The sequence below is a fragment of the Clinocottus analis genome, unplaced genomic scaffold (assembly GCF_023055335.1).
Source record: "Clinocottus analis isolate CAN_PGR_092001 unplaced genomic scaffold, fCliAna1.0.p SCAF_19, whole genome shotgun sequence".
Taxonomy (NCBI): domain Eukaryota; kingdom Metazoa; phylum Chordata; class Actinopteri; order Perciformes; family Cottidae; genus Clinocottus; species Clinocottus analis.
Window position 1 is genome coordinate 12,345,392 of NW_027175920.1, and position 24,193 is coordinate 12,369,584.

Consider the following 24,193-nt stretch of genomic DNA (forward strand, 5'->3'; position numbering starts at 1 on the left):
AAGTGGTTTTCCTGAACAATGTGTCATGGAATATCAAAGTCAGCATTATCGTGTTCAGTCATTTTGTGTTGAATTAACATTGTATTGTATTTATTTTTTTTACTGATAACGTGAATTGTTGTTAACCGCATGTGACTAGCACCCATGCTAACACTTTCAGATAACTTTAGCAAGTCAGTAATAAATTGACCGGTAATTAATTGTTCATAGGAACACTTAACAGTATATTGCCTTTTCTATACAGCACTGTACTATAACACTTTACAGTATTAAGCAATTGTTGTATATTACAGTCGGTATGCTGTAGAATCACAGTTGAGTTTGAAGCTGTTTTCTGTAATTCGACGTGGACATTTGTGACAGTGAAATGTAACGCCTGTGATTCAGTTTCTGCATCTCTTCATCTGCACAAATACTTTTTTAATTAACAGAAATACCGTGCATTGGTACCGTCAACCATGCATTCATTAGCTGACACATACACACTCATGCCCAAACACCAAATTACTGCTTCGACTTCCTGTTCAGTCCATCTCCTGATGAACAATAAACAGCTCCACTGACCCACAAGGAATCTGCGTTTGTGTCGATGTGTGTACGCTGCGTGGTTTCATGCGTGTTAGTGTGTGTGTGTGTGTGTGTGTGGGTGGGTGGGCGGGCATGTGTTTTTGGGCATGCCTATCTTCGTCACAAAGCTCCTCATTGTTGCAATGCTTGAATGTGTGACGGCAGCACGGCGGCCAGTAGCGTGTAAGATATTTCTATAGCCCTCCTCCGCTCCTCCTCCTCCTCCTCCTCCTCCTCCTCCTCCTCCGTTTTGTCCCCCCTCCACGTGTGTTGAAGGACTCACATCCCTTATTGAAGGCCGCTAACTGCTCTGAGAACGACCTTCTCCCACAAATAAAGACACCCACAAAACCACCCGTAGCACCAAGTTAGCCATTTAAGCTACGTTAAGGTATTGGCACAATAATGCCTGCCAGTTCCGACGCAAGTGATCAGGTTATCTCAGCCTTTCGTTTTCCTCCGGAAAGGCTCCTCTGTAGGACAGAATGTAAACAAATGTTGTCTGGGAAAAGACAATCGGGCATTTCAGGACATTTACGGACAGAAACATGCGCCAGACAAGGTCCATTAAAACATGGTTGGCATTTTTGCAGTTTCTCTGCAGATGCTTTATGGAGGCTGCTTACCTCAGCGTCAGGCCAGATGGGACGTCATCAACTCACGAGTGACAACAAAAAGGCGGCAAACTTACTCCCAATAGGCAGTAATAAAATAAATAATGTGTTGCTGACGTACGGATGGCAACGATTACACCAGTTTCGTCTTTGAAAGACATCTTTATTAACTAAACTTATTCAAAATGTTCAAAACCAACGTCAACAATCAGATGACGACCACATTATACTGAAAAAGGCTCAAAGTCCAGCAAGATCTCAAGCTGAAGTGCAAACACAATATCAACAGATCAACAGCCCAGAGTACAGTAATGACATTGGAGGCCGCTAATGCTTTAATTAGCACAACCAAACACAGAATACTGAAGAGAATGGAGGGGGAAAAGGATGAAAGGCAGGGCTTTAGAGCACCTGCAGGTTGTGACACACGCGACGAGTAAAGCTAACCTTCAGATGAACTTGGAGGCTTTTAATCCAACGGCAAGGCCCACTGCCAAGGGCCCAGTTATTCACTGTGTTGGTTCCACATTAATATGAGATAAGCTAGTGTGTTCAGCTTCGCTGGCTGGCACACCGACCCCTGAACTCACCACCCGGCACAACCTGAGACTCTGGTAATTTAATAGCAAGTGTAGCGTTAATACAATGATAATCATATCCATCACGGACCTCTCTCGTTGTGGACTTCTTTTTTCTTTTTTTCTTTTTTTTTCACATGTATTGGAAAAGCACAGGTGCAGCTAACGATTTTAACGGTGGCTCCAATCACCAGCAGGTGTGCAGGCAGGCCTCGTCAGTGAGCCGGCAATAGGCAGGTCTTTGAGACGGCACACCGGAAATGAATGGAGTCGGGAGGTCTCCAATGAGACGTTTCCGAACCAGGTGATTGAAAAACTGAATGTCACAACTACAGTGATAAATATACATTTACTGAATTACCATCTATAGTGAACATTAGAAATTGTACACCAGCAATCTGTCAAAGAAAACATCCAGAAAATAAACATGTCATGCAGCAAAGAAGTTCCCGAAACGTGTACAGGAATTGAAATGTCAGTGTGTATAACGTATTGAGTACATAATGCTATAAAGCAACCGTGAATGCTGTTAGCCTGTAGCCGCCGGCTCAGACATCGCCAAAAGGTGCCAAATGTAGCACCTTTTTGCTTGGACAGGATGTAGCACATGTAGCCTCCAAACATATGAATGTTGACTGCAAAAACTAATAACCCTTTAAAGTACATTTTTCTGTGCCATACCAAAGTCTGAGGTTATTTTTAGTAAGTGACAATGTACAAGTTCTACAACGATGTCGTAAGATAAAAGGATTAGCAGCTGACTCCTCAAATAAAAAGGAACATTTGTGCAAAACCTGTTTCAACCTGCAAAGGTCCATCGCCTCTTCAAACAATCCGCTGCAGCCTACCAAATAATTCAAGCTTGATTGGCCCCCAGTGGGCCATTTTCACTACAAACAATATGACATGACGTATCGGCAGAAGCGCAGCTGTAATTCATTACCTAATACGAACGACAGCGTTTCATTCTAGCGTTCAAGTTTCCGTGCCCTTGAATTAATCACAGTTGCAGACTGGCATGACACACTGGGACAAGTCAGTGACAATTAACGCTGTTAATTACAAACAGTAACACAATGGCTTCCAGGTACAAACAATACTACCTACATTATTTAACTCAATAAGAAATGTCATCATCGATGGGGCTGCATAATAAATACCTGTGCCCAGACTCCGGTTCTGCCTGAATATCATTAATCTTACCCTTTTGCTATTTTCCCTGGGCTTCAGTAATAGAAAACTCGGGCTCTGGGGCTCCAGCATTTAAGGTTTAATTCAACCAATGTGATTACTGTTCCCTCGGAGCAGCTGTGCCTGCGAGATATCAGCCATAATCAGACGTGGGATCTTTGCTGCAGACGTTGTGGATTTGGAGATTTCCTTGCCTCTAGCCAATCGTGGAGAATATAGATGTACACGCACACGATGCTCTGATGGCTCTGTTGGTGATACGAGCTGTCCTCGGGGAGGCGTAGCGAGGGCTCATGTGTCTCACTGTCATTGTCTGAGAGGATAAAGGGGAGCGTGACCAAAAAGAGGGGACATACATGGGGGAAATGTGACGAGGACGGCGACCGTGACAATGCCGATTGTCGCGTCTTTGTCCAGGGGAACACGGATGACGCACATGTCGAGGGGCAACGGGGAGAGCCGTGTTTTCAATTAACGCGGCGTGGGTGTTTTTTTTCTCTCCAATCCCGAATCACATGGCGCTGCTGCCAAAAAGAAATTGGCTGCTTTTCTTTAATCTCAGCTAATGTCATGCTTCTCTATGGGAATGGAGCATGCGCTAACCCCCCTCAGGCTAGAGATGAGCCCGGTGTTCACATTTTGGAGATGCGAAGTTTCCACCTGGCAGTACTTATATCGCGTCACCTCCCTGAAGTGAAAATCTCGCACAGCCTGCAAAAAAAGAAGTGCAACATGCATGAGCAGGGGACAACAGGAAGTCAATGCTGACAGCACGTTTGCGATCAAAACTGCAATGGTTGTGGCAATGTCACACTCCATGTTTTTCTGCTTCCTGCCAGCATCATTTTAATTCGGCAGCCTTCAGCAGACCCCGAGACAAGGCGCCGCCAAAGGGACAACTCAAATTCCTCTTCACACTAAATAATGAATTAATATCCCTGAATGAGACCGCTGAACGGTTAAGCTCCCCCCCCTTCCTCTCCTCCCCTTAAAAAAAGAAAACCGCTTCGCCGAGGGAACCAATCAGAGCCTCGCACAGCGTCTGCCACTTCCCATAGGCCCCTCCTCTTCCCCTCTGTGATTATATAGTCTGTGGACATCACCAGACACACACACATCGCCGCTGCTGCTCCTGCCACGAGCAGCTCTGGGAGACGGGAGGCTGCACTAAAACCATTCACCCATGAATAGACTCTTAAAATATAGGTGAGTGCATCCTCATTATATTTCACCTCTTCATGCTTTCAATCATTTTTGAAAAATGTTTTAATCTTCTGCTATTCTGCCATTTCATTCATCTCACCCACTACTCTGTTTTCTTTTAGATCTTCTATCGATACCTCTCCTGCTGCGGGCGCATGCTGGCAAGTACTGAGAGCAACAACAACAGCGGCAACCCTGGCGTTGATGGCCCAGCCCTCGAGAACCCCCCGTGTAGCAGCATAAGCGTCAGCAGCGACCGCGGGACGCACGCCGGGAGGACTGCCGCCAACGGGCAGCTTGTCTCACATCGTTACCCGAGGACAGCAGCTCCGGGATGGGCTGCTCCTCAGGCCGCCAGCCCCCGGTCCTTCACCCGGACCTTGACTGCGGCGACAGCAGCGAGGCCAACACCTTGCCCCAGGACTCCGAGAATCAGAACCAGGGTTTGAATGGCTGCGAAGGAGGAGGAGGAGGAAGAGGAGGAGGAGGAGGGGGGCATGGAAGTGACGGAAGAGACCTGGCCAAACCTCCGGAGTCCCTCCTCACGCTGGAGAGACTTGCCCAGGCTACAGGCGGGACAGAAAAGTCCTGGTACCGCTGCGTGTTCCCGTTCGGCGTGATATCACTGGTGATCGGCATGGCGGGCACCGGGGTGACGTTCACTTTCAACACTCTGCTCCAGACCAAAGTGGTGTCGGTGGCACTGCTGTGTGCCGGCGTCGTGATGCTGCTGGTGGCGGCCGTTTGCTGGAGGGCCCACCGGCTGAGGAAGAGGAAAAAGAAGGAAGCCGGATTCTTCGCCGCCGACCAGGCCACGTTGTGATGGCGGCCACACCCCCAAGGCAGCTTCTTGTTCGTCGGGACAGAGCGCTTCAGGTTGGACTTTTTTTGAACGAGAAAGGTGAACAGAATAAGAAGGATTTGATGTCGGGACATCCATGCTTCTCTTCTATGCACAGGGACAGAGCAACAAAGAGGGTCTGACTTTAAACAATTGTGCCGGGGAAACTTTGAGACCGTGTCGACTCAGACAAGAAAACATATGTGTATCCAGGAAAAAGGCCGGTTTAGCGTCGTCATCCCCACGCTGAGCAAACACACAGGGTTAAGGTGTGCGTCACTCCTCAAACCAGCGTGCCAGTTTAGCTGTACAGTTCACAGAAAGCTGGACTAGCTGTCAGGAGTGCGTCCGGCTCTTATCCTCACACATCCCCCACAGTGAATCACTCCACACGTGCACTCTCTTGCATGTTTCTGCTCGCGGTCCAATTTTGTGTGATCATGCACAAAAAGGTCGACACCACTTTTTCCCCTGCCGCCGCCGTTGTGTGGCCACGATCCGGCTGTGCCGGATCAATAGAAACCACCACTCCGAAAAAGCATTAAGCTTCGGTGGTAATAACCCCCCCCCCCCTCCCCCTCCTCCTCCTCCCGCCCGTCCAGCACACTGGGACCTTTTCACAGACGATTCTACATCGAGAGAGGAAATCCCATTACTGACGCGCTTCAGCAAACACACACCGACCAAGACAAAGCGCGCGACGGCCTGATTACTCGGACCCTCGCCTCCCGCAGAGCCAAACAGAGCAACAGCACTGGACACTGAGGGAAATTCTTTTCCTTTCTTTTCTTCTTCTTTTCAGCCTCCACTCTCCCGCTCTCCAAGGAATGGATTACCACTATTATTTGGAGGGGCGACTGGATTAGGGTTAGCTGTGTGGTGGAGTGGTACTGTAGCTATTGTGAAAACCTGTCTTATTGCCTTTACGTCCTTGATATTGTCCTTTCTTGAACACCACGCAATAGAATCGTACGACTCTGAAGTTGAACTCGCGATTCTTTTGGAAACGGTTCCTTGAAGGAAGCGTAAATCTTCATGGACTCACAATGTAGCAGCGTGTCACCCACAGTAACTCCTGATAGTGTCTGGGCTTTCGCAGCAGGTGACTCGGTGTGGAGGAAGACCCAGCAGCATTCCCATCAGCTGTAGCGACGTTATTGTATCTGATCGGTGATATAGATTTCTATCTCTTTGATAAAATGTTCAATTGGCTTCACATGTTTTGTTTTGCATGGAGTTGCGACTGTGCGTGCGTGCGTGTGTGTGTGTGTGTGTGTGTTTGTGGGAACCAAAGCTACACTTAATCTATTCCCCTTGGTTTTCCTCCGTGTCTTTTCACAGACCCAAACCAAGAAGATCAAAGATGATCCCTCTTACAGCGTCGATGTGTTCACTCGCGTGCCCATGCCTTTGTTCTGAAATACTGTGCATTCCTGTTGATGACATATCATGAATACTGTCGGTACTGTGTCTATCTGAGAGTGTAGCCACATTTCTGAATGTACCTCTAACAGTGAGTGTCTTATAAACATCCTTGTACAGACTATTTATTTATCGTCTATTTCCAGTAGACAGAGCAACTTCAGGCGTACAGTACCGTACAGTATGTATCTATCCGATGCGGTTTCCTTTCTCTTTAAATAGCCTTCAGGTTGTATTGTTTAAACCGTGTTGCTGTGAGTGTTAATTGTAAGTGTTTCATTCCAAAATGAGGAAACCAACTTTTATGAAGAAACCAACTTTTTCCATTACAGTGAAGAACATAATGGGTTTTAATTATAGTAATTTTGTTTTTTTATCTTTCACAAGATTGTATTTTTTTAGCCAAACTTTAAATATACGTCCATGGTATTGAAATTCAACAAATCCGATGCTAAACTGGTCAATTTGCTTTGAGTTCATTGGCCCTGCTTTTCTCTGAGTGCCTTTTTACTTGCAACATTAATTTTTCCCTGTAAGGTGCAGCTATTGTAAGCTGTCCACCGGTGCCAGTAATAGCCCAAGAGAGGCAAAAATATTTCAGTACTATTTCAGTCCGCGTGAGTGTTATGGTGTCCACGAAAATACCTTCAGTCACACTTTGATACGGATCCCTAACCAGAAATACCAAATATGTTCATCAAGACTTTTCTTCTTTTGTCTCTCATGAATGTGTGTACATTTTCTGTTTACTGTAAAATGCTGAAGCACTGGATTAAATAAAAAAAAAAAAATCTGTTTTGGAAACAAGCTCCACATTTATTTTCACCTTGCAGGGAAATTGCTGCTGAGCTGCCATTTAGGGTCATTAGTAAAGCCAGAGTGTTGTAAAGTGATGTGACATATCGCCCAAACTGACCCTTTTACTGCTTCTGTGGTGCACGTGGGAAGTATGTGTTCATATATTCTCCTACAGCATCACTACTGATGTCTGCCACACAAGGTTCTCAACCTCTTTTCAGTGATGTTCCCTCTGTGAAATAGGTTTTCTAGCCAAGTACCCCGAACCAGCGCAAAATCATTTTTGGTTGGAAAAAAAGATGTGCTACAGCTATTAGTGTCTGATTTAATATAGAATATATCCAATTCAGTTTAAGAACAAACACTTGTATAGTATTACAAATTGATGTTGGAATGTATGATCATTTTAGCTTTGTAGCTATAGTATAGATATAAAACACAGGGTTCAATCAGTTATGTCATATGGTATTTCAGATGACTTCTTCCATATCATAAAAATACCATTTAAATATCTTTCAGACCGGCTTCTGCCCTTTTGAAGGTCAATTTTCATCAGTATGTGAAATGCAGCGGCCTCTTTCTTTCATATGTGTAATGTTGCATACATGACATTTGAAATGACTGTTAACAGGAAAAATAATTGTTGGACTGAGCTCATTTAATCAGGCACTCTTAAAGGCACAATATCTCTATATTGCTGGCTAATGTTAGCATTTAACAAGCACATAGTGGACCTTCAGTTAGCAACATGATTTAGTTTCCAAGGGAACTGCACTGTTCAACAAAAATGTGTTGAATTTCTGGTTTTTAAATAAATTCCTATTCTACTATGACAGAGTAGACATGATAAGTTGGACAATATGACACTATACATATCATATGTGATGACTACACCTTGAATAAGGAAAGTAGAGCAGTAGTAGCACTCTAGTAGCACTTAAATGCCTCTTACTGACAGCTGTAGATTGACTTTATTGAAAAAAAATGTACTTTTCTGATTCTTGCCGTTCTGAGTTTGTACTCAAGGTTGAATGCACTTATTGTAAGTCACTTTGGATAAAAGCCTCAGCTAAATGAAATGTAATGTAATAATATAATGAAAATTATGAAAAAAAAAGTGTAAATACTTCAGTGAAGAGAGGCACATTGATGATATTCATGTCACAGAAAACGTCAGAGGGTTTCTTAAAGGGGCAGTTACCCCAGAATGACAGGGGGATGGATTTCAGGGAGACATTTTCAATAGGATTATAAAAATACAATATACATGATCAAAATGACAAATTTGATCAAATAACTTGTTGAAAATAAATCAGTTTACTTTTTAATTTTTTTTTTATGTAGTATCATTTAACTATTTGTTGAGCAGTGCGTGGGACGTAACAAAATCACCTCCAGCCAAGGAAACAAAACAGTATAAAATGAAGGAAACACATTTCAAGAGACTTATTGTATGTGCTAATGCTTATCCATGTATAATAACACCTCAGAGTTTCAATATTCTGCTACATGTTCCTGATTCTGATGATCCCACCAAAGACACTTGATCGTGATATTAACTCATATGTCGAGGGCATTGCTACGCTAGCGGCTGTGTGCAGCTGTAGGAACAGCTTAATGTTAAGTGCTAACAACAGCAAGCTATCATGGTCACATTTACAATGGGTACATGCTTGTATATTGTGACCCATGTTTCATCTGTAATTTATGATCATTAAGAAGAAAAAGCAGCATTTTTCAACATTCAGTACACCTTCAGAAGCTAATGTAGCAAAGACATGCTAACACTAATCAATGATCTGCTAACATGCTCTGCTAATGCTAGCTCCACAGGATTTAATGACAAAACTTAAAGTCTAAAAAAAAAAAAAGTATAAATCTTTATCCAGCCTCTACAGGTAATACATAACTCGATTGCAACTGAGCGGGGCGAGATCAAGATTACTGGCGACCTCCAATCCCGTTGTTCAGTGCTACCACCACCAATTTCCTTTCTGCTGTTACTCATGCATGAACACATCATCTCAGCTTCTATTGGCACCATCACATTTGCATGTCCCACATAACTTCTAATTAGTGCACCACTTATTAGTCAAGCCCGTCATCCAAAACTCTGTGTCGGTGGGCTCCATTGATGTCCACTGATGCATCCGCGTTTATCGACGTCTCAGCACCTTTGTGATCGCAGATGTTTCTATGAATATTCAAATGAGCAGCCATCATGAATGCACCCACGCTTCTTCTTCCTCCTCATCCTCCTCCTACACTCACCCACCCATTTATTAGGGATTGTGTCATTCTCTCTCCCTCTCTCTTTCTCTCTCCCGCTCCCCCCGGACGGAGCTAAAAATACACTGGGATGTCGAAAGCGAGGGAAACAGACAGCGAGAGGGGCGGGACCGCCGGTTGAGAGAAAAATGGGTTTGAGGGATAGTGGAGAATTAGTCCCATTGCACTAAACATTTTCACTATAATTAGCAGGTCGACACAGGATGGAGGGTGAATATGCATTTGGTTATTGTTTCAGACCCACATCAAACTGCTCGATTTGCATGTCCATTTATATTGATTTCTTGTGGTTTGTAAATTACACAACTTGGCAACGAAAAAATGACAACAAATTCAGTTTGAATTGAGGGCTTTGCTCATTTGGACGAGCCACAACTCTGCTTTTTACTGTTTTACTCGTTCTCATCAGCATCATTTTCAGCCTTTTCAGCAGGCAGCCATTTTCACCGGAAAAAAATCTGCAAATACCGTTAGCTGGTAAAGTGAGTCGTGCATTTAAGCGCTAATGTTGTTCTTTGTCTGCTGGATGCTGAAAAGAAGCCCCCCAAAAAATATGTTCTTAATTACTAGATTAAATAAAATGGGATATAATTAAGTGGAAGATTGTAATCATGACTGGTGTCGCCTAATTAAGTTCCCACCGACTTAAACCAACGAGATTTTTTTTCACCGAAGTCGATCATGATATCAAATCCACACGATACTAACCGCGGAGTCACTACCCCATCACAAAGGGGTCTAATTGCCCAGGAATCTTCACCATTTATCGTCATGCTCATCATGTCATGAAGCATTGTTCGCTCAAAAAGGAAGTCTCTCCTGATTGATCTCGCACTGGATTTCCTCCTGCAGAGAAAACATCGGGCTGAAGCTTCAGTAAATTATCTCAAATCACCTTTAGATGTCACTCTGTGCTTCCTCGGCTGATTGCTTCTCCCTTCTCCTCCTCCCTCAACCTTATGCTCTCCTCTTTCCTCCTCCGCGGCGACAGCTCAGCTTCACGGACAAATCATCTCATTAGCACCTTTTTTTTTTTTTCTTTTTTTTTTTTTACTTTGCCAGCCATGGACTGACACTCATTTCGCAACAGGTCAGGTGTCAAAGGTTTTGGCTCGTTATTGTGCGGTTGGAAACTCACCACATTTCACTGCAGCTGCGGGTGTCAAAAGTTGTAAGGTCAGCTCCTCCGCATGACTCTATTTTAATGGAGTGTTAATGCAAAAGTCATTCCTCAGATCCCGTCACACAGAGAGAGCTCATTTCATGTGATGCCCTCGGTGGTTTTTTTCTCATGATCTGTAGATGACAATCGCTGCACACACTTTACCCCCTTTATGGCCGGGTCACACGTGTGCAGGCAAGCGTAAATCGGTAACGGCATCTCGATTCATATTTCATTTTTGCGTTGCCTGAGTGCGGTATATATTCGTGCTGAATGTGGGCATTGCTGCGCGAGGCCAACCACACGCGCTGTTAGTTGTGGCTGCGACTTCGCCAAAGTTAAACTCTGCGCAATGCCGGAAATGCTAGTTGGCTTCGCCATCGGTCCTTTTTTAGGCTCGGGCCGGTAGGTTTTCTATTGGAGAAAATCTGAATATTACATTTGAATACTCATTTTTTCCCCCCGAATGAGCAAAAGGTGAAATTTAACAGAAAATACAGAGGGGTGAAAAGCCTTTACGACATCGTAATAATACTATACAACAATAATAATCATCAAGAATACTCATTTTGATCTTATACATACATATGTGTAGCTATTATTCCTCTGTCTTTTCTTCATGTCACTTCCTTGACCTCCTTAAGGTTTTTGAACATCTTCGATGCTGGCGGACTGATTGAACTCCAGGTCCCCGCTGGAGGACAGAGAGAACCTCCATCTGGTGAAAGGTGCTTTCAAGTATCTCTGCGTGAGCTGAGAGGTGAGAGTTTAGCAGGAAAACAGGGTGAAAGTTCAGATGATTAGAATTCAAGCACACAGCTAAAAAGAGCAAAATTGTAGCTGTGTGCAACTCCCAGGGGAAGGCAGACAACACCATAAATGCCTTCTTTTTTTTTACCCTCCTGTTGATAGCTGCTTCTTCAATCGATTCTTTAAGCTCGAAAAAAGAGACTGTGGACCGTATTTTTCCTGCTAAAGAATAGCCATTGTGTATCCGAACAGCCGTCCATTACAGGACACATCACCGGGCAAGGCAGCACCCAAATAGTAACACAATACCAGTTAACCTTGACGGATGGAGTCAACCTAACCATGTGTCAGGCAAATATGGCTCATTATAGAAATGTAGCAGAATAGTATTATAGGTTACTATATGCCAAGGCCGGTGTTAAAAAGACGATCAAATATTCCCACACCGCCATCTTGCTCCCAGTTTCTATCATCTAATTTACATGTACAGGATGACATCTTCCTCGCGATATTTTTCCCCCCAGCGGATATTTTTTACTTGTCATCACAAATGAATATCACACCCCTGAAACTGAAGCAATTAGATGCTATTCAGCCATTTCTATTAGTTACACCTCCGCCCGAAGCAATGAACGTGGTAAGCTGGTGGCAAATATTGACTATCTTTAGCTTTGTGCCTCTGTCATCTGTCAGCCGCCCTTTTTTCTTCTTCTGCGTAATAAAAAACGTGAAGAAGCACATTCAGCGACGGCACACTGCTGCCTTTCTATTTATTCTTTTTTTTAATTATTTATTTGCATAGAGAAACATAGTGACAGATAGCTCTGAATATCTCCCTTCTCTATTTATACCCCCGTGTGTTATCTTCATCATCTTCAGGATGTCTCTCCAGCTCTCGTGCTGTTTCTATGCAGGTTTGTTCCCTTTAATCTTTTTTTTTTTTGTGTGTGTGTGCGGCGAACATTTGTTTCCTTTTCAGATGACTGACAGGAGCTCAAATGGGATTCCCTATCTGGTTCTACGTCTCAATCTGTCGTTCTTCATCTCAATCTGTCTCTCTTTATCTCAAACTGTCTCTCTGTCACTCTGTGTGTTTGTTTGTGTTTGTGTGTGTGTGGGTGTGTGTGTTCCTGTTGCATAGTAAAAGTGTTAATAAAGGGCGGACCATGCCATGTGAGAGAGGCTATGTCTGACTCACTAATCAATAAACATCCTGCTATGCACACGCACACACGATCAGTCACACCCCGGACAGTTCAATTACAAGGTGGCTTCAACTCATCACTGCCGACAATTGAGGCTATTTCTTCCACAGCTGTGAGCACACCGATGAGCCCTGAAGGCCACACGGATGCAAACGAGTGCATGCGGTTATTTGATGCTGTGCAACGGCCGCTCAACCACGAGGCTTCTTGTTCGGTTTAGTTGGGAAGCGCCCTGTTGTCATTTCTGAGGCTGCGGTTGCTGCCCGTGAACTGGATCGCAGAGTGTCGTGAAGCGTACCTAATATTTTGTCCCAATGGGTCAATAAATATGCGAGGAGCCAGACGGAGAGTCAACAATATACTGGCTGACTCTCACTGTGTGAATGGGCCTTTCAAACCCTGTGTCCACCAAACGGTTGCTTTTTTTTTAAACAAAGGAAAACCAACTACAAGTAAATAATTGACTCTTTTCCCATCTGACAAATTTGTCTTTCTGTTTGTTATTTTGTTTCTGGTGGGTCACGTTCGATGTCACTGTAAACTAGTGGTTCTCAAACTGTGAGAAGCGACCCTCTAGTGGGGCGCGGAAGTATTACAGGTGGGGCGTGAGGGAGGGATGCAGATTCTAAAAATTTTATATATATATATATATATATATATTGTACTTTCAAACAAATAATAATCCTTTATTAATCCCAAAGTAGGGAAATTATTCTCAGCATTTTACCATTGATAGTAATGAAGAAGCAGTGTGCTGCTGTGAAGCACTGGGGCTTCAGCGTCTTGCTCAAGGACACGTCAACATGAAACTATGGGGAGAAAACGGGGATGAACCGCTACCTTGTAGTTTCAGGACGACCACTCTCCACATGAACATGATAACGTTACACAGTACAAAAGCACAAAGTACACAGACATACAATGTTTGTGATAGAGGTTTATGTTATGCTCGAAAGATCGCTTTTATGCTTTTATGTCTCTCAAAACAGAAAACTGATCTCAGCTCAACAATGAGCATGAATTGTTAGCGGCCGTATCAAATCTACAACCTCGTTTATAAAATATTTGTAGAGTGTGACGACTACAAGGACTGTTAATATGATCAAGTGGAAATATCATTGATGCATGAAGAAACTTACCTGTTTCCTCTTTCCCAGAGTGTTCGGGCAAAAGATTTCCCCGGGTGTCAGAGCACCCACTCATAGTTCCAGGTGGGACCAAGTGGAGGAAGCGGGGAGGGGGAAGTGACGGGGGTGTATACTGGGTATATATATATATATATATATATATATATATATATATATATATATATATATATATATATATATATATAGGAGATATATATATATATAGGAGAGAGAGATAGTTAGGAGAGTTATTTTTGGGGTTGGCACAATAATACAAATGTTTAAGGCACATATTTTTGGGTGGAGAGACGGACCTATCGAGGGCTGGTCTGGGTCAATTAGTCCCATACAGTGTTTAAAAGGAGCTTAATTTGTTTGCGGGGTGGCGTGTGAAATAAAAATAATGTTGCAACTCAACGGCTTGGTCTCCAGGTTGCCTCTTTTATTGATCTTGCCACTCGTAACAAAGAGGAAAGCAGCTCCTTGCAGCCACTAACACTGATACAATGTGATGCTCACACAATGCACTCATTTTGTTTTGCACAGGTTGAACGTTATTGTTATTATCTTGAAAATATATTCTATGCAAAACAGGTTATTTGCAGCCTCAATCGGTAATTCTTTTGCCAAATATTAGTTTTTGTAGAGATTGAACTTTATTTGCATTGTTGCATTGTGCTGTCTGGATTGCACATGTTAGTTTTTGTCTGATGGGGAATCTGGTTTACTTGAAAGGGATTTCATTTTTATTTATTCAACTATTTGAAAAACCACAAATGGAAGAGTCACAAAAAGTTCAACCATTTTGTTCCAATGTTGTTGGGGCGGTGGGGCCCGAACCTTTTTCTCCCTCCAAAGGGGACGAGACAGAAAATGTTTGAGAACCACTCTTTCAAACTCTCGAACCAGAGTTGCTGCTTGATGGAACAGACAAAACCAAGACGGCTTTAATGAGTTTTATTTGTGTAAGTGTGTTTTGAGGAGAGCATATTAATTGTGGGCTTTGCACGTTAATAAATGATAAGTTGTCCAAATCTCTGTTTTACATGTTCCATGTAATTCACTGCGACGCATGTCACACAGAGTCACCGGCAGCCATCTCTTAACCACTGTAATCGCGGCTCGATAATTGAGACATTCTTCGACAGCTGTCTGGAACGAGGATGGCTCATGCTTTTCATGACTCAATTCTACGCAGCAGAGAACACACTTCTTTTTGTCGCGGGCACACATTATATTTAGTGTTCCAGTGTGGGGAAGAAGAAGAAAAAAAACACTGCAATATTGCAAAAGAAATGACGGGCGGTTGATGGGGAGAACGAAACATCCAGCACCATCTGCTGTAAGCACAGATCGGTCGTCTTTTTCGGCAGAGAGGCCTGAGCAGACAGCTTGTATGCTTTTGATTTTACCACAACAAATTCTCTTCGTAGTGAGATTCACGTTCCCTCAGATCACGCTCTCGCACTCTTCTTCTTCTGCACTTCTAAAGAATACCACTAAAAGCATACAGTATGTTCACATTTTCCTTTGCTCAAAAAAGTAATTAAATGCAAGTTTGAAAAGGTTTGTCAAGTAATCGTTCTGTAATGTTTTCACTAACCTCTGTAGGAATACGTATGCGTTCCAGTACAACGAGCTGAAACATGGAGTGGGGTTTTGCTCCAGAGACGTTAGCTATGTCTAACATTACCAGAGGAAAGCAACACATTACAACTGTAATTTATCATAACGGCTCATATTGTGTTCAACCTCTGTAAACGTAGGCCGACAAATTCTCACAGAAAGCCGTCTTCACTGCGTCGATGTTTGAGGGGGCGATGAGCCGGAGACTTCCAAGTGGAGGAAGGAGAGCGTTGCCATAGTTTGGTTGCTGTCATTGATTTCTCTTGTATCTGGAAGAGTGAGGATAATTATTCGCGATCGATGTGCGGGTTCAGCCCGCTTGATGTTTTTTGAAATGATGCTCCTGGTGTCTGAGTGAATGTGTGATTTTAGCTGCTCATCACACGTTCATTGCGGATGGCACTCTGCTGCAGCGTCTCCTCAGACAGAGAGCCCCGAGTACACGCCGCTGCTCTGAGAGTGCACGCTCGGGAAAACAGCATTTTCTAACATTGCTCAGAATTTATGAACCACCCAGTTGCCGCTTGAATTGACTATTTTAGAAACTACCTCGGTAGTACAACTCCTGTTCTGCATTAAAAACACTGTCTAAATGTCTGCAATGTAAAATTGCAATGCACGTATGACTGGATTTACCCTGATGTTGACTTTCCTCGAGGGCAAATGGCTGTAAGTGTTTCCTTGAATTAAATGTCAGAACCTCCAATCGCAGAATCAATATCAATATCATTTAACGTCATTCCATTAAATAGCCTTGCAGAAGATACCAAATTAGAAATGGATTAGCTGTTTGCTCTGGCAAACACGGAGAGTGCCGCGCGCTAATGAAGCTATCGTCGTGCGTCGCGCTGATTGACATTTCCTCGGTATTAGTTTTTGTGAATGCTGCTGTGCTTATTAACTCATATATTCCCAACAATGGGACAGACTGGGCATAAAGTTCACTGGTTTAACTTCCCCGTTGTGTCGGGGCCTGAAATGAACTTCCGCCTTCAGCTTCTAACTTTGTCAGTGATGACAAGCCGACACAGGAGACGGTGATGCTCTCACACTGCTAGCTCGCATCCAAGTCTTTATTTTCAATAGATATGTGACGTCATTAGTTAGGGTGTTATATATCATATGTCGTTGCTGTTGAAAGGATTGGGGATATATATGATGACTAAAACCGAGTTAGCAAGTTGTGGGTTATGAATTGGTTATTTCTAACTCTTGTGGCACTGAAGTGCAAAAGGAAAAGTCTTTTCATATTGTGTCTTTCGCTTTGTGACCCCCAAAAATTACATATCTGCAGTTGCAAGTTTGATGTGGATTTCTGTTTCATGTAAAAAAAAAAAAGTCAATTAGTATGCTAACAGTTTGTGGATCAATTGTATAAAATGAAACATTTGTCCAACTTGGTGTTATTCGTGAATCCTCCCGGGCTGGTGAGCACCCACAGAGCCACGCCCCCACAGGCCCGTTGATGGAGGGGGTTGTGACGTCTGCTTGCGTCAAACAGCCTTCCTATATGGACCATCTGTCGCCTTTCTGTGTTCAAAAGGCTGAAGTGGGAAGGTTGTCGTCAGTGGCTGAAGATAGCTTCTGTATACACACACACACTTCTCTCCCCCACTTTTTTCGCTTTTACATTTTTTATTTATTATCCTCTGAATCACAAAAACATATCTCCTTGACTAGCCGTCCTTATTTGGTCACTTCTGCTTCCTTTTTTTCCTTCTTCTTCCCGCACTATCCTCCTCCCTGCTGTGTCCTTTGTCTGACATTCGGTTCCAACTTTTGCTCCGGCAAAATGACAGCTTACCAGGCGCTGGCATCTGCGCTGCGTGGCCCACATGCCGGTCTTTGCATATGGGCAGCGAGTGCTTTGGAGTGGATCGTACACTCGGCTCGTGCGATCACCACACCAGACGCATTCATAACTCCGAGTTCGTGTAGATGTGGAATTAAAACGGGAAATACCGCAAATGCAGATGTAAATTGTTTACCAAGAAACCCGTAAACACTACACATCAGTTTGACTTGTGTAGTTTTTTGGTCAATCTTGTAATTAAGAAAAAAAAGAGGGACATTTTACATATTTCTTCTCACACTACCTAAAGGAAAAAGTTGTCTGGACTTTTACAATGAAATGTCGCTGCGACATTGGTGGAATTTCTAAAACTTTCTTTGACGTTTCTTTGACGTTTTGTTGCTCGTCAGCCCCGGCAGGCTCGCCGGCGCCGCTTGTGGGGGGGGGGGGGCGGACATGTCACTGTCTCTATATAGGAATGCATGAAGAGATGGAAAAAGAGTGGAAAAAGAAAAAAAAAACACCTTAAGTACCCAAACCTCTCGCTCAGCCTGTGTACATTGAGAACGGTCGTACCTCAGGTGATGGGGGATCTCTTACCCCGCTCTTCATTCTCTTCCTGGAAGTTTTTTTAAAAGTGCTCCATGTCTGATTATGCCTCGTAACAGAAAACAGACAATACATTTCTTTATGAAAATGTCACATTTTATTACTTTAATTGCACTTTTGAATAGCCTTAGATCCCTTTACGCACTCAAGCTCGTGTGTGGGTGTGTTGAATGTGCATTCCTCTCCGAGCTCGACTAGTAAAATGTCACTGGAGACACACAGCGAAATGGAGAGGAGGAAAACAGTGCTGGGATTGAAATTGATCTTTCTTAGACTGAACGCATACAACGTGACTCACCCATAAGCACCGGCATGCGCGCCAGTGTGGGTGCGCACACTTCTACGGGTCCCTGTGGGCTCGTTTGTTTTTCTGTGCATGATAAGCTGCTTTTTTTTTTATAACCTTAAGTGTCAACTTTAACCCTCATGGGCATCTCTTTACGCATGCACAATCTCATGGGAACCTCTGATCTGGAAAGAGAAATCATGGAAAAAGAAACAGGAAACTGTGGAGGCCATTGGCTCCCAAGCGAAGTAAACTAGCTTGGTTAATAACCACGACACAGGTTGTGGAGACAAGCGCTGTGAGTTGTGTAATGAGATCACACAAATACAAATACAAAAAAAAATCAATGAAAGAACTCAAGTAGAGCCAATCTCCTCCTTCCTTTGTCTGTCGTGAAGTACCCTTCTCCGTTTGCACCTACGCTCCCTCTCCGCATCGTGTCATGCAGCAGGTGGGTTGGCTCCCCTCGTGGTCCCACTGAGCCCCCTCAGCTTCTTCTTCTTCTTCTTCTTCCTCTGGTCCGCCCACAGCCGCTGAGAGAAAGGTGTGAATTAACATCTACAGTCATTACCACTCTGGTCCTCGTCTGCCTGGCCCGGCATATGTGTCAGATGGCGCCTCCATATGCAGGAGAGTGAGCAAAGTCCCTGGAAAAGTTGCGAAAATATGGTGCTTGTGATGGATGTGGGAAAAACCCAAAAGGAAATAGTAAATCGGTTGAATTTAATTTAAAGATTAATCCCAATTTAAGATTTTATATGAGACACCAAACTCTTTAATGATTTTGATATTCACCATTTACAGCATGTCTAATTGTGAGGATCTTGCACTCAGCTTATGACACGCACACTTGTGCAGTGTTCGGCAGTAAAAGCTCGTATTGCAATGTGATCGCTATTTCCAGTAATTGCTAAGCCCCCCCACTGCTCCTCAAGCTGCCAGAGCCACCATGAAGTCTGTACCGTCACTAACTGCACCGCCGGAACCGAGTGCTTCAGAGAGGACACACTTTTGTAGGCCAACCCTGTGTATTAACAGACAAAATACAGTTACTGATCCCAGTAATGCAAAGTAAATGAGTTCATTTTTCTTAATATTAAGGCTCCCTGTCGTTCCTAATTTGAACCCCCGGTCAAACCCCAATGCATCGTACAGACGCTGCGACACGTGTGTTCTTTCAAGGCCTTTGATGAGAGCTCTGCTGAGGAGAGGAATGCAACTGGTTATTTTTATTTATAATTAGGTAAGGTAAATATAAATGCAATTAATTATTTAAATTGAGTTATGCAGGTTGTTGTTTCTAAGTAACTTGCCCAACACTTTCTGTATCATGACACAAAGTTGCTTTTATACGTCTCGGTTCACACAGCTCTTCTTCCAATGCCGAATCTATTTCAGGCCCGGTGTTCTGTGTACGAGGCACTAATGCTGCTCACTTTCTACTGACAAGTGGCTGCCAGCTCCCATCTCCCCCTCACGCACTTGCCTCCTGCACACCTCCTCCCTCCGCTCTTTGCGGTACCTTCAGTAGCTCTCATCAACGGTGCAAGGGAGGATCAACCTTGTAAATAGTGAGAGGAGTGGAAAGTTACCCACAGGAGTGCGTTTGAACCTTCTTTGTCTGGTTTCATTACACTCATTTCTGAATCATATCTCTTGCTCTGCACTTATTTCATTCAGCCCGCGAGGAAGCAAAGGTACCTGTGTACCATTTAATGGATGCTTTCATCCAGCGTGACTCATTGTAGGATGTGTATGAAATGCAGACAAGAGTGCTTTGAGTGGGAATTGACCTTTGCCCCATACAACATTGATATTCTGGCTACACTAATACACACTTTAGTTGTGGTTTGGTATAACAGAGAGAACTCAAGCAATCTTACCCAGAAGCATAGCGGATCAAAAACAAAACTAGCAGAGGCATTATGGGAAGTGGTAGCACCTTGTATCTGTAGACTTCCTTGACAGTTTAAATTGGTTAGATAGCCGTGTTGTCCCACTAATTGCGGCTTGATTCAAGCCAGTAGACATCTGAAACATAGTTAAAAATGTGTTAGATCAGCTGCAGACAATTGGACCTTTCACTAAGATACATTTACAGCAATCTCATCGTTTGCCGATAATGGCAAATGATAATACATTGTCGTGAAAAGCCTCTGCGGGAGCACTCAAAAAAGGACTCTGCCAGGATCTGTCTTGAAAAAGACATGAATATTAGATCAAGAACACCACAAGCTTCAACTCACTAGGACGGGGGAGCGGCTTTCGAAAGAGTGTATTCAGTTGACAGAGTTTTAGACTGCACACCAAGATGAATATGAGGAAACGGCTGATGCAGAACAGCGAGTACTCTACCCGAGTAGTGTCATACCCTTTTTATTTTGGTAAGATTTAACTAAGAGCAATTTTGTTATATTAACTTGATATATGAGTGTGCCATCAAATGTTCTCCTTGATTATGTTGAGTTTTTAATAACTTTATTAAAGTACAATGGACCCACAGCATTCCAGCTGAGGCTTAAACAGAGCAAGGGGGGGGGAGGGAGAAAGCAGGTGGTGGTGTTAGTCACCCCTCGTTATCAGCAAGATGGATGTATATGCAGCCAGGCTCAGCAACACATTAGGCTTCTTCTCCTCCTCCTCCTCTCTCCAACACATCCGCCTCGCTGCTGTCTGAAGCATCATCTCTCTCCACCCTGCCACGCTCCATCTCTACCTGCCCTCATGCTTCATCCATTAGCATTGCGACGCTCTCTGGCTGAGCACACAAGGCAGTCATCGACCCAGGCTGTCACGTATGGGAGGACATACACACAGGTTTGTGTTACTGGACCTGTGAGGGCTTCTGTCGTGCTGCGGGACTGCACCAATAAGACACAAAACTCGGGAATGAATCTGCATCTTTGCACATCCGGTTCCCTCTTCTTGAAGTCAAATGAGTTTTTGGAATGCATTTTTGGAAAGATGCCCGAAAAAAAAAGGTCTGTGGTTATTATAAGATGTTAGCGTCTTGGTCTACGACATAAGAGATGTCAGTAAACACCCCAATCAGGGAATTTTGACACTTTTTAGATGGTAAAAAATACCCAATCCAACAAGTGGCCAAATGAGACGACGAGATGTCATCACTGCAAACGGTCATCGACCTTTAGCTTAGTGGCTGAGACGTTAAGTTGTGTGCCTTAGGTGTAGTTCATTTTATTGCATTTATAATCACTACATTTAGGCCTCAAATATCCTCAAAGTGGTTTTAATTATTGAAGATCATGTTGCCAAACAGAACTTGAACAACAGATCTTACTTTCTGCAACAAGAAAAAAATCCCATTGACATGACACATCACAAGCTTTAGAAGGAACAGTCGATACGTAGAATCACATCTTTACCATTTATCTCACGAGGAGCTGAGATAATAGCTGTTCAAATGACTTATGTAGCCCTCACCCTGAGTCAGAACTAGTCTGACCCCTAAACCCTGGTTTTGATTATTTACACTATGTTCATGTTTCTATCCTTGTTTGGAAAAGCTCCATACACACTCAAAGAAAGATCCAGAACAATTTGCAGGCGTTTCTTTTTTATTTGCTGTACATGGCAGCCACAGCTTCCCTCTGCTATTAACTTCCTCATTTTGTCTGTATGCCTTTGTCAAGCATTAGTTTAGAGAAAGGATTTCTCCGAGACACAAAGCAAAAAGGGAAAACACACAACCTGGTTGAATGAGTGTTACGGAAAGAAACACGCATAGAAAGTTCCCACTATTGATGACTCATACATGCGACCAGAAAACCTACACAAAACTATTTTGCTCCGTGTCACTTCCCAGATGTCGTGAATGATTCATCATATCGGTACGTGTGAAAGAAAGACAGGGATAGTGAGGAAGAGGATTGAGAAGGTACACAGCTGCTGTATTTACCCGTTTGTGTGTTTGCATGAATATGTGCTCAGGATGTGATGAGCGTCATCCCTCCGGTTTGTGTTTCCCTCTCTGTTAAACGCCTGGAGTCGCTGCAGGTGAGCGCCGACACATCTCACTGCCTCTTTGGGATTTTGTCCATCAGTCCGCCAAAAAAAACCCAATATTTCTCGGCACAAATTCAACATTTCTAAGCAAAATAAATGTTGTTTGTCCATTTTTTTTCCTGTACCTAGCGCTATTTCACAAGCAATATTGGTGCCAATTGTTGCTTTCTTGTCCAGGCAATTTGATGTGAACAAATAGGCAACAAAATGGACAGTCTGGGAAAGATAGACTTTGATACCAGTACACAATGCCTTTTCATACATCGCAGACACAAAGAAGCTTCTTTGATGAGGAAAAAGCAGAACTGACAGATGCACTCGCTGAAAAATAAATGAAACATGAGCAACCTTTGTAAACAAAGGATGTTTGACCAACCAAAAGTCCCCAAAATGTAATTTGGGTCATATGAAAGCTCCCATTCGACCCACAGGAATATGCATCATTGCCATGTGCATTTATTTTTTTACTATCTATTGTAGAAAGAGCGATATTTACTTCAATATAGTATGAATGGAAAAGGCTTTCCATGTGCAGAAACACTAACACTACCCCAGTATAGATAAAGAATACGATCAATTCATCGTATGTATATATTTATAAATTTGAATAATTCAGTGTCAATCTTTTTTTCTTTTCTTAAACTTAATATGAAGTGATATTAACAGCTTTTAGCCTGACACAAAAACACTGTCAGCTGGTCTCAAGGCACCTATACGCAATGCATTGTGGGGTATTGTCGGATGAAAGGCCAACAAATCTGACCTGAAACGCTGAAAGACTTGCCCTTTTGTAATACACAGCGTTTGAGTCAGTCTCACTGTGAATGAAACCCTCTAAGTGTGTTATTGATTTAGAAAAATACATCAACGGTCTGTCTTTGTCCTGTCTTCTCGTGCTCTCCTGTTCCATGATGGAAAGGAAACTCAGTTATTTCACCAACCAGATATCAGTTTGTCCATTTTGTCACAATGTTATTTTTAACACACACACACACACACACACACACACACACACACACACACACACACACACACACACACACACACACACACACACACGCACACACAGTTATTTGTTAGCTGGTCAGGTCGCACCAATGGCAATGCTGTCACGCTGTTTCCATTAGAGACTCTTGTTGCAAAAATAAGTCTGCTTTTATATATAATTTAAAATCTCAGTAAACACGTTTTATGGTCCAAATGGCTAGTATCAAGTCTTTAAATATACAGCATAGTGTTACATAACGTACAGCATAAGAGTAGATGGAGCCTTGTGATTCACAAGTTTGGCTGTCGGCTACTGACAGGAGCGCTACGGGGTCGGCTGTTCATTTTTCCAGCAAGTGCATGTTGTTTGAAGCATGTTTTTTTAACGCTGACTAAAATGAACATCCCAGTTGTCATTACAGTTAATGGGAAATGGGCCTACCAATCGAATGCACCTTGCAAACCAAGTTAGCTAGCTAGCGTCGGCATGGTCTGTCTGCTAACCCATCATCTGCTGTTCTAATAGTACCAGGCGACACACGGCCATGCTCTTCGCTAGCTCCACCCTCTTGTCCAAATATGGTCACTTCTGGCTCCAGTAAAACAAGATGGCGACAGCTAAACTTCAAAACCAACTGATGTTATCAAAGTTGTCTATGTCCACTTCTTAAATATAGTCTATGACTCAACTGGCAGGTACATAGAAGTATCTTTCTAACTAACCTCACATGCTTTTTTGATTATTTGTCTCGCAACAGGCAATTAGTTCTCTGAGCAAACCTCTCTGTCTCTGATTTTGACTCTTTGAGAACTCCTTCAAAGAGCAGATCCTTTTCTGACTAATCTAACTGCATAGATGTTGGAAGAAACACAAATTTTCTCTTAATCATATACTGATTTACTGTTACATTAATAATATGTTTTGTTCATTGATCATATGTGATGTTTCATGGGTGACATAAGTGAACTTTACCCGAATTATGACTCTTTGCTTTACACGATCATTCAGTTTGGGAGTCAAGCGATCTGCTATATCTGTATGTTCTGGACTGAAGATAAAAACACACCATAGTTGTTCTTGTGGTTTAAAACATATCTCTGGGATGATGGAGGAAGGTTA

General features: G+C 43.1%; 1 protein-coding gene across 1 annotated transcript; it reads left to right on the forward strand.

Moving 5' to 3' along the window:
* Window positions 1–793: 793 nt before the first annotated feature.
* Window positions 794–7,207, forward strand: LOC137790003 (transmembrane protein 100-like). Its single transcript, XM_068583920.1, has 2 exons — window positions 794–4,156; window positions 4,276–7,207. The coding sequence occupies exon 2, from the start codon at window positions 4,488–4,490 to the stop codon at window positions 4,974–4,976; it is 489 nt and encodes a 162-aa protein (XP_068440021.1). The 5' UTR covers window positions 794–4,156; window positions 4,276–4,487; the 3' UTR covers window positions 4,977–7,207.
* The last annotated feature ends 16,986 nt before the right edge of the window (window positions 7,208–24,193 follow it).

Bases quoted from the DNA above. Each gene is read 5' to 3' on its own strand.
- LOC137790003 (XM_068583920.1), top strand. From the start codon at position 4,488: ATGGGCTGCTCCTCAGGCCGCCAGCCCCCGGTCCTTCACCCGGACCTT.